The 19,448-nt window shown below is 40.6% G+C and overlaps 1 protein-coding gene across 5 annotated transcripts in view; it reads right to left on the reverse strand.

Moving 5' to 3' along the window:
• LOC108416012 (carcinoembryonic antigen-related cell adhesion molecule 5-like) overlaps positions 1 to 19,448 on the reverse strand; it is a 68,830-nt gene that overhangs the window by 31,506 nt on the left and 17,876 nt on the right. For 4 of the 5 annotated variants that reach the window (XM_037547453.1, XM_037547442.1, XM_037547436.1 and 1 more), the window contains exons 3-4: positions 3,455 to 3,805; positions 3,015 to 3,284 (exon numbers count right to left, since the gene is read on the reverse strand). In XM_037547453.1, coding sequence (XP_037403350.1) covers positions 3,015 to 3,284; positions 3,455 to 3,805 — 621 coding nt within the window. The remainder of the gene's footprint in view (positions 1 to 3,014; positions 3,285 to 3,454; positions 3,806 to 19,448) is intronic. The other variant, XM_037547447.1, reaches the window with a different exon arrangement.

Below are 19,448 nucleotides of genomic sequence, written 5' to 3' on the forward strand. Positions count from 1 at the left end.
ATATTGTAATTATAATAATAACATACTGTAACTTTCTTTTCCCTGCTCCTGACTTTGTGATATTTACTACTGTTTATTCTGAGGCTTTGTAAATTGTGTTAATTATAAAATGTTCAATAAAATACTGATCATATATAAGATAAGTGACCGAAAACGTTTATAAAATTCAGCTGGGAATCCATCTGGTCCATGTGATTTCTGATTTGGCATTTGATAGAGAGCTTTAAAGGGGTTTGTCTAATGATTCTGCCTGTTTTTTCATTAGTTTAGGAAGAGAGACACTCCTTAAAAAACGGTCCTCATTAATTTGAATAAAACTCTCCATTCCTGTTTCAAAATATCTTTCAAAGTCTTCATCTGTAAGTAGAGCGGTGTTAAAGCACCTTCATGGTGGGGGTAGAGCTTTATGTTCTACAAGAAAAGAAATGTTAATAGGAGCATGATCTGAGATGATACTGCTAATGTCAGAGTCAATTAGTCTGTGTGAAATGGAATTATTAGTTAGGATGATTTATGGTGTGGGGAGTAATATGTAAATTCTTTACTGTTAGGGTTCTGTGATCTTCAAATATCCACCAGTCCAAAATCTAACATGTATTGTTTGAGTGAATGACTGTACCAGTATGTGCTGATGAGAAATTAACACATGCATATAAGACTATATTAAAATCCCCACCAAGAATAAGGGAGGAATTAGGAAATTTAGATATCTCTGTGAAAAGTAAATGGAAGAACGCTGGAGAGTCTGTATTAGGACCATAAATATTAGCGAAGGTTAGACTGTCCTTGACTGTGGTTCCATTAATAATAATGTAACGGCTGTCGGCATCTATTAAAGTTGAGCTGTTTCTCAGAGCAGTTCCTCAGCATCTTTATCCACATGCCAGTGGGAATTGCCTCAGTAAATGGCTAGTCCTACTCCTGAAAAGATAATAAATTAAAACAAGAGCACACGCTGCGTTCATCTTGTCCTGTTTAATAAATATGCTGATAAATAGTCTATATAAAATCAGTCATTTGTATGAGTACATCTGTAGCTAACATGAGCTGCTTTCTTCAACTCTGTGCCACAACAACAGCACACAAAGAGTCTATATTCATTATTATCATTCAAATTACGAACTGATGCTGACGTCACCGCTCGATGACGTCACGCTAGTTGGTTTGAGCTGGGTCTGCTAATGGTCTGATATGTGTTTCATGTCTGTAGCTTCATCTGTTTAAAGTTAAGCGGTGCATTTCCAATCAATTTAAAATAAAATCTAGATTATAAATTCTAATGAAATGTGAATGAAATACTTTTGATGTCCAAAGAAACGCGTTTGGTGTGAAAGATGCTGTCAGTTATACACTGTGTGCACAATTATTAGGCAAGTGAGTATTTTGAAAATGTATCATTTTTAGGCATATTTTCTAACTCCAAGCTGGATAAACTTGAATGCTTAATGGATTTAAGCGTAGCAGGTGATGTGTATCTGTGTAATGAGGGAGGGTGTGGCCTAAGGAGGTCAACACCCTGTATCAAGGTGTGCATAATTATTAGGCAGCTTTTTTCTTCAGGCAAAATGGGCCAAAAAAGAGCTTGAACTGACTCTGAAAAGTTAAAAATTACCAAAAGTCTCTCAGAGGGATGCAGAACTCTTGAAATTGCTAAGATATTGGGGTGAGATCACAGAACCATCAAACGTTTTGTTGCAAATAGTCAACAGGGTCGCAAGAAACGTGCTGAGAAAAAAAGATGCAAATTAACTGGCAAGGATTTGAGAAGAATCAAGCGTGAAGCTACCAGGAACCCATTATCTTCCAGTTCTGTCATATTCCTGAACTGCAACCTAGCTGGAGTATCAAGAAGTACGAGATGTTCAGCACTCAGAGACATGGCCAAGGTAAGGAAGGCTGAAACCCGACCACCACTGAACAAGACACATCTAGACTGGTCCAAGAAGAATCTGAAGACAGATTTTTCAAAGGTTTTATGGACTGATGAAATGAGAGTGACTCTTGACGGACCAGATGGATGGGCCCGTGGCTGGATCAGTAACGGGACAGAGCTCCACTTCGAGTCAGACCCTAGCAAGGTGGAGGTGGGGTACTGGAATGGGCTGGTATTATTAAAGATGAGCTGGTTGAACCTTTTCATGTTGAAGATTAGCTCAAAATCAACTCCCAAGCCTACTGCCAGTTTTTAGAAGACACTTTCTTTAAGCAGTGGTCAAGGAAGAATCTGCATCTTTCAAAAAGACGATGATTTTTATGCAGGACATGCTCCATCACATGCATCCAAGTACTCCTCTGCATGGCTCGCCAGTAAAGGCATTAAAGATGAAAAACTTATGACGTGGCCTCCTTCCTCACCTGACCTGAACCCAACTGAGAACTTGTGGGCAATTCCTAAACGGGAGATTTACAGTGAAGGAAAACGGGACACCTCTCTGAACAGGGTCTGGGAGGCTGTGGCTGCTGCTGCACAAAAAGTTGATCGTCAACAGATCAAGAAACTGACAGACTCCATGAATGGAAGGCTTATCACTGTTATTGAAAAGAAGGGGGGCTATATGGGTCACTAATTTATTTTTTTTATTTCTTAGAAATGTTCATTGGAAAGCTTAGAGTTGTTTGTTTATAATTCTCACTTGAACAGATGAAAATAAAACGTGAGATGGGAAAATGTGTGTTTTTCATTTAGCTGCGTAATAATTCTGCACCATTATAGTTGCCCAGTAAATGTGCACATATAGAAATTCTCCTAAGAAAAACAAAACTTCACTTTATTTTTCTTAAACATTCATGCTTGAGGTTTATTAACATTTTGGATTAACCGAGAGCGCTGTAGTTGGTCATTAATAAAAATAATCCTCAAAAATAAGACTTGCCTAATAATTGTGCACAGTGTACAGAATTTACTGTCTAGTGAATAAACTGCAGGTGTAACATTTAGAAGCAGAGCATTAAAAGCAGTTCAGTGTTTCAAAGTAATAACAGCAGAAAGACTTTGTGACCGAGACGTTACTCACCTGATACTGTCAGTGTAACAGCATCACTGGTCTCTGAGTAACGCGGCTGTGTTGACTGTGTTCCGTTACAGGTATAAACTCCTCTATGAGACACAGCAACATTAGAAATGGTGTATTCCTTCCTCTGTTGAGCTTCACTGAGAGGGTTACTATCCTTAAACCAGTCATACTGCCAATGATGTCCACTTCCTATATCACACGTGAGAGTGACTGTCTCTCCGATGAACACAGGATCAGCTGGGTGTATTGTCACTGTAGCTTTTGGTCTCGCTGTAAAAACAGGACGAATAATTTAGAAACTTTTGGAACTTAAATATGAAATCAGAAGATGTGAGTTTTGAAAATAGTTATTGAATAATGGGATCAGTGAACATGAAATTACAGGAAATGCCTCCTGTATTTATTCTAAAGTCAAATTTGTGGCAAGAAAACAGACGAACCTGTAACTGTGATCACGGCTGGAGCACTGCGATGTGTGTTGTAGACGTTGTAGTAGACATAGCGTTTCTTACTGTTGTCGTAGTCGTAGCCGTCATAGCGTTGGTAACTGTAGTCGTAGAAGTAGTTTTTCCTGCGTGCTGCACATTTAAACTCTGCTGTTCCTTCGTCAGACACTGTTACTCTGACTGTGTTGGTCTTTTTATCTACAGGACTCTGAGGCTGTATTGGCTGAGAGTCTTTGTACCAGAGAAACTCCCATCCAGTAGACTCCACCTCACAGGTCAGAGTAACTGTGTCTCCAGTGTAGACAGAGCTCTGAGGATCCACCCTCACAGTCGGTTTGGGATTTCCTGTTGGTATGAAATGATGAATCAGAGCTGCTTTTCATTTTACAACACAAGCAGTAGTTCAATCGTCTTATACACTGTATTTTATTAATGAGTCTTTAAATCTGCTGTCATTGTTTCTGAATGGGCTGCACCAACAAAGGTTAAACTTTAGCTTGGATTAAATGAAGGTTTATCAATAACACTTTACAATAAGGATACATGACAACATTAATTCATGCATTATTTAATGTCTGAGTGATCGTCACATGTAATACATCATGAGTCATCATGAATATTGATAAAGTAACCATGTTTCATTAATGCCTTAATGCAGGATCAATATATTACATCATGTAGTAATTCAAGTATCAAAATCATCACTTAACATCAGTTATTCATGATGTTCTTACAGGAGCTAAATTGTGGAAAACTGAATGCTGAGTGTAGTCATTAGTTTTTCCTGTTAGATAACAGATCTGGGGGTTCATGGTCATAGAGTATGATAGTAAACTGGGAGTGTTGCCGCTGTCGTCCCGCTGCTCTCGCACATTCTCTTATGTTTGTTGATGGTAGAGCAGAGGGGCGCTGACCTCTCAGGGAGCCTCATGTCTCTGGTACCTTCTGGCTCTCCCTTTTAGGTAGGCTGTGAAAGCTCGACCTGCCGGAGTCTCTGCTGCTCTCTGTTAACACTGTATGCTATGATCTGTCACTCTTTACAAACTAACTCTGTGTTTTCCTTCCTGAGTTGAACAGCTGCCTGTCCTGTGGATCTGATGCTGTTGCTTCTTCTGCCTTGATCGGGTGCCCACTGCTCACCAGCCTTCTGGACCTGTTTGACCACCATGGAGCTTCCTGCTGAGCAGTGTTGTGCAGACCTCACCTGCATGAACTGACCCTCCTGAAGCTGCTGCACAGATTTGAACTATTTAACTGCTTCACCTGTTTTTCCCCATTTCTGCATTTTAATATTTTATACTAATGTTAAAATCTTTTCCTCTGTTCATTTTGCTCATGTCACTGTTTGCTCTGCAGTGTCGACCAGAGGAGGAGGAGGGGTTCCCTTTTTTGAGTCTTGGTTTCTCCTAAGGTTTCTTCCTCTTGCTTTTAGGGAGTTTTTCTTGCCGCTGTCGCCAGTGGCGATGCTCATCGGGGCTCGGACCCAGATTTTTCTGTAAAGCTGCTTTACAATAACGCCTGTTGTGAAAAGCCCCATATTAATAAACTTTAACTTGACTGCATCACCACCTCACTGAACAGGAGTGTGAAGTTATATATACAGCATGACTAAAGCATTACTTCTTTATGGGCTCCTGAGGTTTGTAGCCTTCAAAGTAAAGTGGTGAATTATTTCTTTCCTTCTTTTTCACTGTTTGGTTACTGATGAAATAATTAGTGAACACCATTAAATAATGTTTTTATTTAGAAAAGTATCTTTACGTGTAACACATGAATGAATCTACATTCATAGACTGTAATGAGGTGTTAAAGGCAGATCCACAGTGAGGGCAAACAGTACCTTCCCTAAAAAATCTCCATTCTTTACTTCAGAACTGAGTAGAAGTGCTAAAGCACACTCCTGGTAAGTGCAGCTTATGTGTACTAACATGTTTCCTCACAGCTGGTGTGCTCGCTCACTGTTGGCGGGTTAGCTTGTGGCTACTGTGTAAGCTCAAGGCTAGCAGGCTGTGAGTATTTCAGATTAATTGGAAACTCCAAACTAAAGTTTGTTTCAAATGGTTTATTATGCTGTGTAAGGTGAACAGAGGAAGAGCTGATTTACACTTTACTGTGTCAGACAGCTGTGGAGAGGTGATGTGATCTGACAGCCAGTTTGATAAACACTGATTAGTTGATGTTTTATTGTGTATTTCATGTTTGTGTAACATGTTTTTGTTTCACTTATTATTTACTGCTTTCTTAATAAAGTTTAATGTGACATATATAGTGTTTTATTTTTCAAAGGATCCTCCATGTATTACATCTGAACTCTGTATAATAGTGTATCACTTCACTGTAGGGGGCACAGATACTGTTAACTAATAATGAAGAAAATAACACATTAACTAATAACATAACTAATAAACACATCATTAGTTATTAACATGAATAAAGATATTCAGACTAGTCAGTGATTTTTCTTTCTCCAGTTGATGATTCTGTCTTGACTGAATTTAGATTAGATTTAGACTAAAATCACTGCAGACAGAAATCAACCAAGAATCAATTCCCACGTTGTTTAAAGGAAACAATGAATAAGGTGAAACACTTTAGTTAGCTGTTCATAGGCTGGTCATTCCTGTGTGACACCGCCACATAAAGGGGACCTGTGGGATCCCTATCTAGAAGTATTAACACTTACGTTCCTGATAGTGTTATTTAGGTGACCCCACGGATTAAAGTCCTTAGGAACCTTAGGCTGTTCATTGAGATGTATTGGGAGAAGGTGAGGCCTCAGTTTTCCATCAGTGTGGGTGTGTGTATATTTTATATACATTATTTTTTGTGACCTTTTCCTGTTAATTTCTGGATGGGAAGACTTTTATTGTGAAAGTGAACCCTGGTTTGAGAACGGAAAAAAGGAAGTAGAGCAGCCATCTTAAGGAAGGTGAAAGTTTGGGGAAGATGGGCCTGGGGAAGTTGGCTGTTGAGGCCCAAACAGCATCTACTTTTTCTTTCTCTCATCCTTGTCTTTGACGTGTGGATTACCCTTTTTTTTTTAAGTGAGGTATCGCAAGGAACCTGAATACTGAATAAAACATATACTGGTCATCTTTGTTGTATACTGGCACTGCATGGGTTATACTCACCTAATTAGTCCTCAGACTTTTAATAGTAACAGCCGAGTGGTCAGATTTTTACACCTGTATGTAACGTACAGGGCAGCTGCCTTTGTTGAGCTGCTGAATGAACACATCTTACTGTAGGTCTGATTATAATAGTTTAATACTTTAATAATATGGTTTTCTATTATTCTCTTAGTACAGAATAGACTAGTGGATCATTTACTGAGTTCACAGCATTTTGGCACATTATGCCACACAATTCAGCATTACTAATACAAACACAATGATGTGGAAATCATGTAAACCATATTTTAAAGCAAAATACTAAAGACAACATATCAAATGTTTAAACTGAGAAATTTAGTTTTATTGAAAAATATTAATTTTTTGAAATTTTGAATTTGATGCCAACATGTTCTCAAAAAGGGACGGGGGCATGTTTACCACTGGGTATCCTCTCCTCTTTTAACAATGCTCTGTAAGCGTCTGGGAACCAAGGAGACCACTTGCTGTAGTTTTTAAAGTGAAATGTTTCCCATTCTTGTTTGGTATAGGATTTCAGCTGCTCATCAATTCAGGGTCTCCTGTGTTGTATATTTCATTTTATAATGTGCCAAATGTTTTAGTGACTGTTCTGGACAGCAGGCAGGTCAGTTTAGCACCTGGACTCTTAATACTGAGCAATGCTGTTGTAATATGTGCAGAATGTGGTTTGACATTGTCTTGCTGAAATAAACAAGGCTTCTCTGAAAAAAACAGAAAGATGCCAAAACATGTATATATTGTTCAGCATTAACGGTGCCTTCATAGATGTGCACGTCACCCATGTTATGTGTGCTAATGCACCTCTACACCATTAGGAATACTGGCTTTTGAACTGTGCATTGATAAGCTGAGTGGTCTATAGTCCAGAGGACACAGTGTCCATGATTTCCAAATAGAATCTTAAATGTAGATTTGTCTGACCACTTTCCCACTTCGTCTCAGTCCATTCTAAATGAGCTCAGGCCCAGAGAAGGTGGCAGCGTTTCTGGATCCTGTTCATGTACAGTTTCCTCTTTGCGTTTAACTTGCATTTGCGGATGCAGTGATGAACTGTGTTCACAGACAGTAAACGGCAGAAGTTTTTCTAAGCCCATGCAGTGATTTCTACTACAGAATCATGTCTGTTTTAAATGCAGTGCCATCTGATGGCCCGAAGTTCACGGCTAGCAAATACTGTATTTTGGCCTTGTCCCTTGCATACAGAGATTTCTCCATATTCTCTGACATGTTTAATGATATTCTGTACCATAGATGATGAAAAACAGAAGTTCTATGCTATTTTATTTTGAAAAACATTATTCTTGAATTGTTCCACTACTTGATTGTGCAGTCCTTCACAGACTGGTGTACCCCTCCTCATCTTTCCTTCTGAAAGACTCGGCCTCCCTGAGATGCTTTTTTAATACCCGATCATGTTACTGACCTGTTGTCAATAAACAAACAGGTGTTTTTTTTTTTTTTAGTTGTGATGTGAGACTGATGAGATTTACTTAGCTAATGTTAGCATGCTAGCTACAATGTTTGTTTATACTGTTTCTGGTAGCTGTAGCTCTTTATCGGATATGTAACAAAATTTTAGATGAATATTAGGTCATTTTAAAGTAAACCTTAACAGTATCTGTATAGTATTTGTAAATAATGTGGCTAAAGTTACACAGCTAACATACACTGTATTGCCAAAAGTATTCACTCTCCCATCCAAATCATTGAATTCAGGTGTTCCAATCACTTCCATGGCCACAGGTGTATAAAACCAAGCCCTAGGCCTGCAGACAGCTTCTACAAACATTAGTGAAAGAATGGGTCACTCTCAGGAGCTCAGTGAATTCCAGCGTGGTACCGTGATCTGACGCCACCTGTGCTACAAGTCCAGTTGTGAAGTTTCCTCACTACTAAATATTCCACAGTCAACTGTCAGTGGTAATATAACACAGTGGAAGCGATTAGAAACAATAGCAGCTCAGCCATGAAGTGCTGGGCCATGTAAAATGACAGCGTGGGGTCAGCAGATGCTGAGGCGTATAGTGCGCAGAGGTCGGCAACTTTCTGCAGAGTTAATTGCTACAGTCCTCCAAACTTCATGTGGCCTTCAGCTCAGCTCAAGAACAGCGTAGAGAGCTTCATGGAATGTGTTTCCATGGCCTGCTAAGATGCTAAGAAATATCTTAATATCCCTCATTGTCTTTCATTATTGTCCCCCCTGGCCCATAACCCAGATTTCTCTTTTCAGCTGAATAGCTCTGGACTCTCAGTTTGGTTTGACAGAGGGATTAAAAACATTTCCCACATGTTTTCTGGAAGTTTGCTCAAATCGTTTATACAACTGCAAGAAGAGTACAAGTTACCTAGGTCAGACTTTTAAAATATCTCCAGGTTCGTCACCTGATCATCTCAACTATTAAGGATGGGAGATTCAGAAAGGAATTAACCGACCTTGAAGAGCTGCTAGTTAAGAAAAGCCAGGCTAGAGGGGTGATTTCACCAATTTATGGCATTTTGCTAAAACATGTTAAACCATCATCAGACAGTCTGAGAGGAGGCTGGGAGAGGGACTTGGGCCAACCAATCACAGAAGAGGACTGGTGCAATGTTTGTAAAGACTTGTTTACCAAATGTTCCTCATCTGGTGTTCATGAGCTTAATGTTAAATTCATGAATGGGATATATTTTACACCTGTTTGCTTACAGAAGATGTTTCCAGATAGATCTAATTTGTGTTTTAAATGTAAAACTGAAAGAGGAACAATTTTTCATGCTTTCTGCCAGTGTAAAAGAATTGGCACTTTCTGGGACAGAGTACATATTAGGGTAGAAGAAATCTTCCAAACACCATTTCAGAAGAGTCTCCTGCCCTGTAGCTTTTGGGAACAGGAGTAGAACGTATTTTTGATACTGATAGCAAATTTTTGTTTCTAATGCTTTCATTTCTGGCAAAAAAATGTATCCTAACTCGGTGGGCCAGCCCCTCTCCGCCATCTGTTGAGCAATGGCTTTCCCAGGCTGCAGCTCTGCTTCACTAAGGTTAAACAAACACTCTGAAATATTATCTGAATAGGAACATGTGCATATCACTGCTGTTGGAACAAAACATTGTATCTCCAAAATGGAAACTTTAGAGGAGAAGGAACAAACATACTTTACTTTCAATGTAAGTCAATGGAACCAGACTTCTTTCCAAGTCATTTTAGGCCGTTTATTTTGGCCCATCTTTCATTAAATTTACAGACAATATAAAGGCCAAAACGTTTTTTCAAATTATCTTAAAAAATGAAAGTCAACAGAAATGGAGATACGAGGTTTGCTGAGGATGGTCAGCTGTAAAACAGTTACACAGTCAAGGCTTTAGGAACATAATGAAATGTTAAATAATGATTAACCACTAAAATACCCTTTGCAGTAAAAATAGCCTTATTCTAAAAACAGGAGCTGAGAGAACAGAAGAAAGAACAGAGTCTCAGAGCATAATTTACAGTCAGAGGCTGAACATGACGCTGTTATAATGATTAAAATTTCAATCATAATGATTTACAGAAAAGAGAGCACAGAAAACACTGCAAGGACGCAAGAAGTAGGGAATCAGCGAACCCTGATTTCAGAACTGTAGAAGTTACAAAAGAAAAACTTTCTGAACTTCATAATAATCTGAGTGGATCAAAGACTCCGTGTGAGCCTGTCTTAGAGCAGAGTTTGTGTTTCTAAATTTGCCGTAGCTGCTCTGGTTAAGTGAACGTGGTATTTTCACTACAGTGAGCTGAAGTCTGTACAAAGTTATAGACCAGTTCTGAAAGAAGCTTAATATTGTTTTTAAACTTCTAAATAATCATTCAATGTAATGAAGACGTTTTATTAAGCTCTGATTCATTAGTTAAGTGTTAATAATCATTCAATGTAATGAAGACGTTTTATTAAGCTCTGATTCATTAGTTAAGTATTAATAATCATTCAATGTAATGAAGACGTTTTATTAAGCTCTGATTCATTAGTTAAGTATTAATAATCATTCAATGTAATGAAGACGTTTTATTAAGCTCTGATTCATTAGTTAAGTATTAATAATCATTCAATGTAATGAAGACGTTTATTAAGCTCTGATTCATTAGTTAAGTATTAATAATCATTCAATGTAATGAAGACGTTTATTAAATTCTGATTCATTAGTTAAGTATTAATAATCATTCAATGTAATGAAGACGTTTTATTAAGCTCTGATTCATTAGTTAAGTATTAATAATCATTCAATGTAATGAAGACATTTTATTAAGCTCTGATTCATTAGTTAAGTATTAATAATCATTCAATGTAATGAAGACGTTTTATTAAGCTCTGATTCATTAGTTAAGTATTAATAATCATTCAATGTAATGAAGACATTTTATTAAGCTCTGATTCATTAGTTAAGTATTAATAATCATTCAATGTAATGAAGACGTTTTATTAAGCTCTGATTCATTAGTTAAGTATTAATAATCATTCAATGTAATGAAGACGTTTATTAAGCTCTGATTCATTAGTTAAGTAGTTTTATCCAATTTAGGATTTTCTTGTGTTTCTGTTCTCAGGCCAGACTTACACTTTTACTACCTGTGAACAATGGCCTGCCTGCCTCCCTGTCTGTCTGTCTGTCTGGTAGTCTGTCTATCTATTTATCGATCTATTTATCTAATCATGTACTTTTTACATTTATTATTGATAATAATATATAATATAATATACAGCAATGTGTATTATTCACTTTTTACTGTGTTTTTTAACCAATCCCATTTTATCTCCACAGTAACTGCATTCTTTTAAAGCCAAACCTTTTCAGGTCAGGGTCCACATGTAGAGGCAGTGTTTGTCTCACAACCCATCAAATATTTTGTGAACCGAAATTAAACATAAACTCGTCTTAAAATTCCTAATATTTTCAATTCATTTTGACACAAACTGTTATTTCCATCAACAAATACAACAGAGTACCATGATAAACGAATGAAAATGCATCAGCCTGTATTGTTACTCAGTGAAACTGTGGAACAGAGAAATAATAAAATAATGACTCACTAATTTGTTCTGCAAACATGTTCTCATCTAAATCTGTTCTGATCCATGTTGTCAGCTAGCATAGTAGCCCACCCGCTCTGAGCTCTGAGCTCTGATGATTTATCAGACTAAAGCTTGTTTTACACTAGAATAACACAGCAGCTCAGCAGAGCAGAACTCTACATCTTTATAGTGGCCGGGAGTTCAAAGCAGGAGCTGCACTGACTGCAAAACTGACTTGCAAAAACTGCAAGGAATGATGGGAAGCTCTGTCCTCTATCACCACAACGTTCAGAGACAGGCAGACTCTCACACAATACAATCAGCAAATCACAGCTAATTACTGCATCACTCTTTACTGCAGTCTACTGCTTTAAGGAGGACAGTAGATCACTGCAGTGTTTCTGCTGTAAATGTGCAGCAGTTCTCTACAGTTTACAGCAGAATTATTCTGTAAATTAACTGCTGACGTCTGTCTTTCTGCACAAAGAAGCTGAAACGTATCAGCTGTGTTTGGTTTACTCTGCCTGATCCACAGCTCTGAGTGACAGAGTCACTGTAGACATGGCTCTGAAACACCATCACAACTGGTTTATATTCTGCTTGCAGTAAAAATGAAATGCTTTAGAAATATTTCAAACACATCTACTGTGTTAATAGTGATCATAGTAGACTACAGTAATTAGTTACGCCTGCTGTGTAAACTGAGTGGCCACTCACTGGACATTTTATCAGTAACACCTACATAACAGCTAATACATTCGGGGGCAGTCATGGGCTGGAGGTTAGGGAACCAGCCTCATGACCAGAAGGTTGCTGGTTTGACCCCCAGAGCTGACAGCACATGACTGAAGTGTCCTTGATCAAGACACCTAACCCCCAGCTGCTCCCCGGGCGCTGCGGATTGGTCTGCCCACCGCTCTGGTCAAGTGTGCTCACTGCCCCCTAGTGTGTGTGTGCTCACTAGTGTGTATGTGGTGTTTCACTTCACAGATGAGTTAAATGCAGAGGTGAAATTTTCCCCGTCGTGGGATTGTTGTAGTCTTGTGCTAACTATATAATATCAATACTGTGGGTTACTTCTAACAGTGATTCACAGAAGCAAGGATGCAGTACAACTTCTTTTACTCGGGTACTCAACAACAACACACACATGCAGTGAGTAGCAATCAATCACCCAACGTGGTGATAATGACAGGCTTACATAATCGAGCACAGAGTGCTCGCTCGTATACACCACATCCCTCTTTTCCAAGACTGAGACATGGTCCACGACTATCGCCATCTGAACTTGATACATTAACTAAAGTGTATTAACTCAAACTCACTCTTATTTCAAGATGTAGATTCCAGAGCACTATAAATCATATTTTCAGTAAACAATTGACTTTTCAGTAAATCAGTGTCAAACTTTGCATTGTGTTCTGTTCACCTTTGTGTTTAGACTTTAAACAAATGTAAATAACTTCAACTTAAACAAATCTTCTCTTCTTCTGTAAATTTTAACATTCACACTTTCTTTTTTTTTTTTTTAAACAACAAGAATAAACTAAATGACATGTTATGTCATCCAGTGGACTAGTCCCTGTACCTGGTAGGGCAGTCACGCCCTACCAGATCTCGTGTAGCAAGTAGGCTCATTGTCTCTGTTCTCACGAGGTGGAATGTGTGGCGTCTCGTCTGGTGGTTGGTCTGATCTGGGTGTCTGAGGTGTTACCTCTGAGTCAAAGTGTTTATCAGGGTCTGTGTTCTGGAAAAGACTTGGATGTATCCTCCTCAGATGATGTCTGTTCCTCCTGAACATCATACCTGCTGGAGTCTGCACGGTGTAGGAACGTGGTTCATCTCTCTGTTGTATAACAACCGCAGGCTCCCAACCTCGACGTGTCTGCATGTGCACAGTGTCACCTGAGCTCAGCACAGGAAGTGGCTTTGCGTGCTGGTCATAGTGTTGTTTTTGACGGCGCTGTAGATCCTGTATTCTGTCATGGACATACACAGCACTGGAACAAGGAAGTGTGCTCCGCAGGACACGTCCCATCAACATTTGTGCAGGTGACATGTTTAGTCCCGTCACCGGTGTGTTTCTCAGTGACAACAGTACAAGATGTGGGTCTGTGCTGATCTGCATGGCTTTCGTTAGCGCATGTTTCACTGTCTTGATGGATCGCTAATTGCAAAAACAGATTTCATTTTCTGAATTAATGTATAAGCAGTTGTATCAGGCAGACTGAGCACTTCTGGATATTTGGTCAGATAATCAACTAGCAGAAGATACAACTGACCGTTCAGCACGAAGATGTCTGCTCCGACTTTCATCCATGGCAGTTCTGGAACCTGATGAGGAATGAGAGGTTGTCGCTGATGTTTGGGTTGTAGCTGCTGGCATTGTGCACATTTCTCAGTCATGGTCTCTATGTCTCGTGCCATGCCAGGCCAGTAAAGGATTTTTCTTGCCTTCGCTTTTATACGCTGCACTCCTTGGTGTGCAAAATGCAATTTCTCTAATATCACATTCCTGAAGCTCTGGGGAATGACAATTTTCTCTCCTATCATGACAATGTCATTTTGGATGTTGATGTCATCTCGCACTGTGGTGAGGACACCACTGCCATACCGTGTCCTTTTTCAACAACTGTCTGATAGGAACTGTGAGTGAAGCTTCATTTGGAATGTTTTGTGCCAAGAACTTTGTCATTCCTAACAGACATTGGAGACTTTGTTTATCATCAGGGGTTGGCATGTCAACAATTGCTTTGATCTTGGCATCACCTGTTCACTGACCTGCTGCTGTGATGACATGACAAGTATTTTACTGTGTCGACTTTGAACTGAATTTTGTTTTTGTTAAACTTCACATTTGCTATTTTCGCTCTCTCCATTACCTTATGCAGGATCACATCATGCTCCTGTTCCGATGATGCTGCAATAATCATGTCATCAGCGATGACATGTACACCTGGAATGTCACCGAAGGTCTCACAGTTCTTTTGTTGAAATACTTCGCTGGAAGATTTGATCCCGAACGGGAGTCTGAGGAAACCAAAGCGACCCACAGCGTATTGAAAGTGCAGAGCTTTGATGACGGTTCATCCAACTTAATATGCCAATATCCATCCTTTTCATCTAGGATGGAGAAGATGGACTTTCCTGCTAATTTGCTGCGAACATCTTCAGGAGTAGGAATGGAGTAGTGCTGACATTTGACTGCTTGATTCAGGTCGCAAGGGTCCAAGCACACCCTAAGCGTAGCATTTTTCTTCTTTGTGGCAACAAGACTGTTAACCCATTCAGTTGGCTCTCTGACAGCTGTTATCACTTTACTTTCTTGCAATTGTTTCCATGTCTTTTTCAATGGATCCATAATAGAGAGGGGCACATTTCTGCAGGCATGGATCACTGGCGTGACCGCTGGGTCGATGTGTATGTGGTGGACTCCTGGAAATTCGCCTAGTCCTGTGAAGACCTCTGCATATCTCCGTAGTAGCTCCTGTTTGGTAGCTGGAAGTGGTCCTGTCTGTGGCGACTTGGCTGTGAGCACTTCAATCCTCTTCAGCAGCTGCAGCTTCTTACATGCATTTCCACCCAGAATCGGTTTGTCTGCATGGCTGGTTACATGGAAGTCAAGCATAGCTATGCATTTGGTTGTTGTGCATTCTAGAGACACAACACCATCTACAGGCAGGCGGGCACCACCAAAGGCAATTAACACAGTCCCTGTGGGCCGCAACTGAGCTGAACCTGGTAACTGCTGATACAAATGCATGGGAAGCACGTTAGCATCAGCTCCTGTGTCAAGCTTGAAATTTATCCGCACGCCTCTGATTGTTGCTGTTTCATGCCATACAGTGTCTTTCAACCGTCGTGACATTTTCTTTCCTTCACATTGTACCATGCTAATGTACAAAGAGTCAACTTCACTCTCTGTTATTCAGTTTTTGCTTTTCTGGAACTGCCTTTCTCAGTGTCTGCTCTACATACCTTTGCGAAGTGGTTGTTTTTTCCACATTTGTGACGTTACACCATAAGCTGGGCATCGTCTGGGCTCATGTTTGTTTCCACACTTATGGCATCCATTTGTCGCTTGCTTTTTGCTGTTCATTTTGCTTTTGTTCCATCCTGTCCGTTTTTGTACAGTTGCTTTTTTCAACGTATCCACAGATGTATCATGATTGACAGGTATTGATAACATTGTTTTAAGCTGTGTTTTTTCAAGCTCTGAAGATCTACATATCTCTATGGCTTTGCGTAGCGTTAAATCAGTGTCTCTTAGCAGCCTCTCTTTCAACTGAGTATCATTTATGCTGAATACTAGCTTATCTCTAATCATATCATCTTCATTTCCTGAAAACCGCAGTTTTTACTTTTCTGGCGCAGTTCTGTGATAAATCTGTCCACCGATATTCCTGCTGACATCGTGTGCGACCAGAACTGATATCGTTCGAAGACAACGTTCTTTTGTGGACTGGAGTCGTCCCTGAATGCCTTCATAACGTCCTCCATCAGTACTGTGCTATTTTCTCCGGTTGGGGTGACGGTGAGCGTGTTATACACCTCTAACGCTTCTTCGGCGACAGTGTGAAGTAGAATGGCTCTTTTAACCTTCTCCTCTTTATCCAACGCACCTGAAGCGTCCATGTACAGCCGGAACCCCTGTTCCCATCTACGGCAGTTTTCAGCTAAGCTACCTGTGAGTATCAGCAGCGACGGTGGCTTGAATTGCTCCATTTTGCGCCGTTGAATTGCAGCGCACACTGTGTTTGCTGTGGATAAGCTTCGAAAATTGTTTTCACGGTACTGTTGAAAAGTTTTCACGGTACTGTCCTCGTATTACTCCGTAACTCCGTCTTCTGACACCATGTTGTAGTCTCGTGCTAACTATATAATATTAATACTGTGGGTTACTTCTAACAGTGATACATGGAAGCAAGGATGCAGTACGACTTCTTTTACTCGGGCAATCAACAACACACATACACGCAGTGAGTAGCCATCAATCACCCACGTGGTGATAATGACAGGCTCACATAATCGAGCACAGAGTGCTCGCTCGCATATACCACAGGGACTAATAAGTGTCTCTTAATTAATAATTAAAGGTGCACTTTGTAGGTCTACACTGACCAACTGTAGCCCATCAGTCTCTGTCCAATTTATACGCTCCTTTAATGTTTACCTATATGGTAAGTGTTTCTGATAAAATGGCCACTGAGTGTAAGTACCTCTCTGCAGGTAACAACGGAAGGTAGGAGTACTGAATATACTGGTTTGTCAGTGAATTTTTATGGATATAACAGAAAATGTGTTACTCAAACATTTGAACATATAAAATGTAAAAACCTCTCGTTGTTGAAAGTTTATGCTTTGATCATGTAGTATTGAAATACTCGGCTATATAACTTTTAACAGCCTGAAAACAAGTTCCTGTGCTTTCTGCATCTTTCTGTACATATATGCAGGTTACTAGCTGTAGCCAGCAGGGTTAAGGGTGAGATGGGGGCTTTTAATTTGAAAGCAGCCCCTGGAGGCGGTCATCTTCATGCTCCAGGTGTGTTTCAGTCCCGTGATAGTTCGCCACAGTATCGTTTAGTCTCGTCTGGTCTTCTGCCGGTCGTAGTCAGCAGTCCGCGTCGGGGCTGCCGAGTTAAGATGGAAGAAAGTCGTTACGCGGGTCGTGGACGCTGCAAATCACGTGCGTGAGGACGATTTCCAGAGCGGCCCAAGCGGCGTCCGTGATCATAGAGCAGGTCGGGAGGTTCAGCAGTGAAGCTCCGCCCGTGAAGCCCCTAACGAGCAGGTAGGAGCTCCAACTCTCAGCTCCACCCAGACTCGCCTAAACCAGCCTTAAACACCCGGACATGGGTTTTACAGCTGGAGCCGCATTCAGGGGTCTAGCAGGGGTCTAGCCGGATTCAGGGGTCTAGTAGGATTCAGGGGTCTAGCCGGATTCAGGGGTCTAGCAGAATTCAGGGGTCTAGCAGGATTCAGGGGTCTAGCAGGATTCAAGGGTCTAGCAGGGGTCTATCAGGATTCAAGGGTCTAGCAGGGGTCTAGCAGGATTCAGGGGTCTAGCAGGGGTCTAGCAGGATTCAGGGGTCTAGCAGGGGTCTAGCAGGATTCAGGGGTCTAGCAGGATTCAAGGGTCTAGCAGGGTTCAGGGGTCTAGCAGGGGTCTAGCAGGATTCAAGGGTCTATCAGGGGTCTAGCAGGATTCAGGGGTCTATCAGGGGTCTAGCAGGATTCAGGGGTCTATCAGGGGTCTAGCAGGATTCAGGGGTCTATCAGGGGTCTAGCAGGATTCAGGGGTCTAGCAGGAGTCTAGCAGGATTCAGGGGTCTAGCAGGATTCAGGGGTCTAGCAGGGGTCTAGCAGGTGTCTAGCAGGATTCAGGGGTCTAGCAGGATTCAGGGGTCTAGCAGGATTCAAGGGTCTAGCAGGATTCAAGGGTCTAGGAGGAGCTGAAGAGCTCAGTGTTAAGTGGACTAACACCGTCATTGTCCAGGTCAAGCTGGTCCTTAAACTCACTTGTACAGAAGCAGCTGCTCTAACTGATGAAGAGACTGACTCAAAGTGGGAGCTGCTGGTACTTTCACTGGTTAGTTCTGACTTTTCTGTCTTTTGGAAGGAATAAGAAGTGATTTGTGTTTAAACAGCTTATTAAAATAATCCACTACAGTGATCTCGCAATAGTAGTGTGTATATATGTTAGTGTCTGACTGAAGATCAGCATTTTAGGGTGTTTTGATTAAGAGTTCTCTAAAAGACCTGATCCTTTATCAGTGGTCTCAGTGAGGGACTGTGTAGGTACACAGATTAATTATAAACTTGTGGGAGGTGGAAAAGACTTATGAACATAAAGTCTAATGAAAGGTACATTATTTATATAAAAAGGCAAAAAGGGTTCGTGAGCACTTCTTAGCACCTCCCTGGTACTGCCTGGATACATTTGAGATCAACTGGTAACTCCAGAGATTTCAGTGCTGTAAAACCTCGACCTGCTACACTGTATTAATAATTTCATTTAGTAGAAATCATAGTTAAGAGCTCACCGTTTACAGTGAGAGTAACAGAGGAACTGTTCTCCAGAGGTAGCCTGACTACCATTAGGTACCGAGATGAGATCCTCAGACCCCTTGTGAGACCATATGCTGGTGCAGTTGGCCCTGGGTTCCTCCTAATGCAGGATAATGCTAGACCTCATGTAGCTGGAGTGTGTCAGCAGTTCCTGCAAGATGAAGGCATTGAAGCTATGGACTGGCCCACCCGTTCCCCAGACCTGAATCCGATTGAGCACATCTGGGACATCATGTCTCGCTCCATCCACCAACGACACGTTGCACCACAGACTGTCCAGGATTTGGCGCATGCTTTAGTCCAGGTCTGGGAGGAAATCCCTCAGGAGACCATCTGCCACCTCATCAGGAGCATGCCCAGGCATTGTAGGGAGGTCATACAGGCACGTGGAGGCCACACACAATACTGAGCCTCATTTTGACTTGTTTTAAGTCATCACATCAAAGTTGGATCAGCCTGTCGTGTGTTTTTCCACTTTAATTTTGTGTGTGACTCCAAATCCAGGCCTCCATTGGTTAATAAATTTGATTTCCATTGATGATTTTTGTGTGATTTTGTTGTCAGCACATTCAACTTTGTACAGAACAAAGTATTCAATGAGAATATTTCATTCATTCAGATCTAGGATGTGTTATTTGAGTGTTCCCTTTATTTTTTTGAGCAGTGTATATATTTCTCAGAAAACTAAAACATTTGTCAGTTTCAACAATGGATATGTGGACTTTTTTTTACTGTTCTCA

This window comes from Pygocentrus nattereri, chromosome 2, assembly GCF_015220715.1.
Source record: "Pygocentrus nattereri isolate fPygNat1 chromosome 2, fPygNat1.pri, whole genome shotgun sequence".
In the NCBI taxonomy this organism is placed as follows: domain Eukaryota; kingdom Metazoa; phylum Chordata; class Actinopteri; order Characiformes; family Serrasalmidae; genus Pygocentrus; species Pygocentrus nattereri.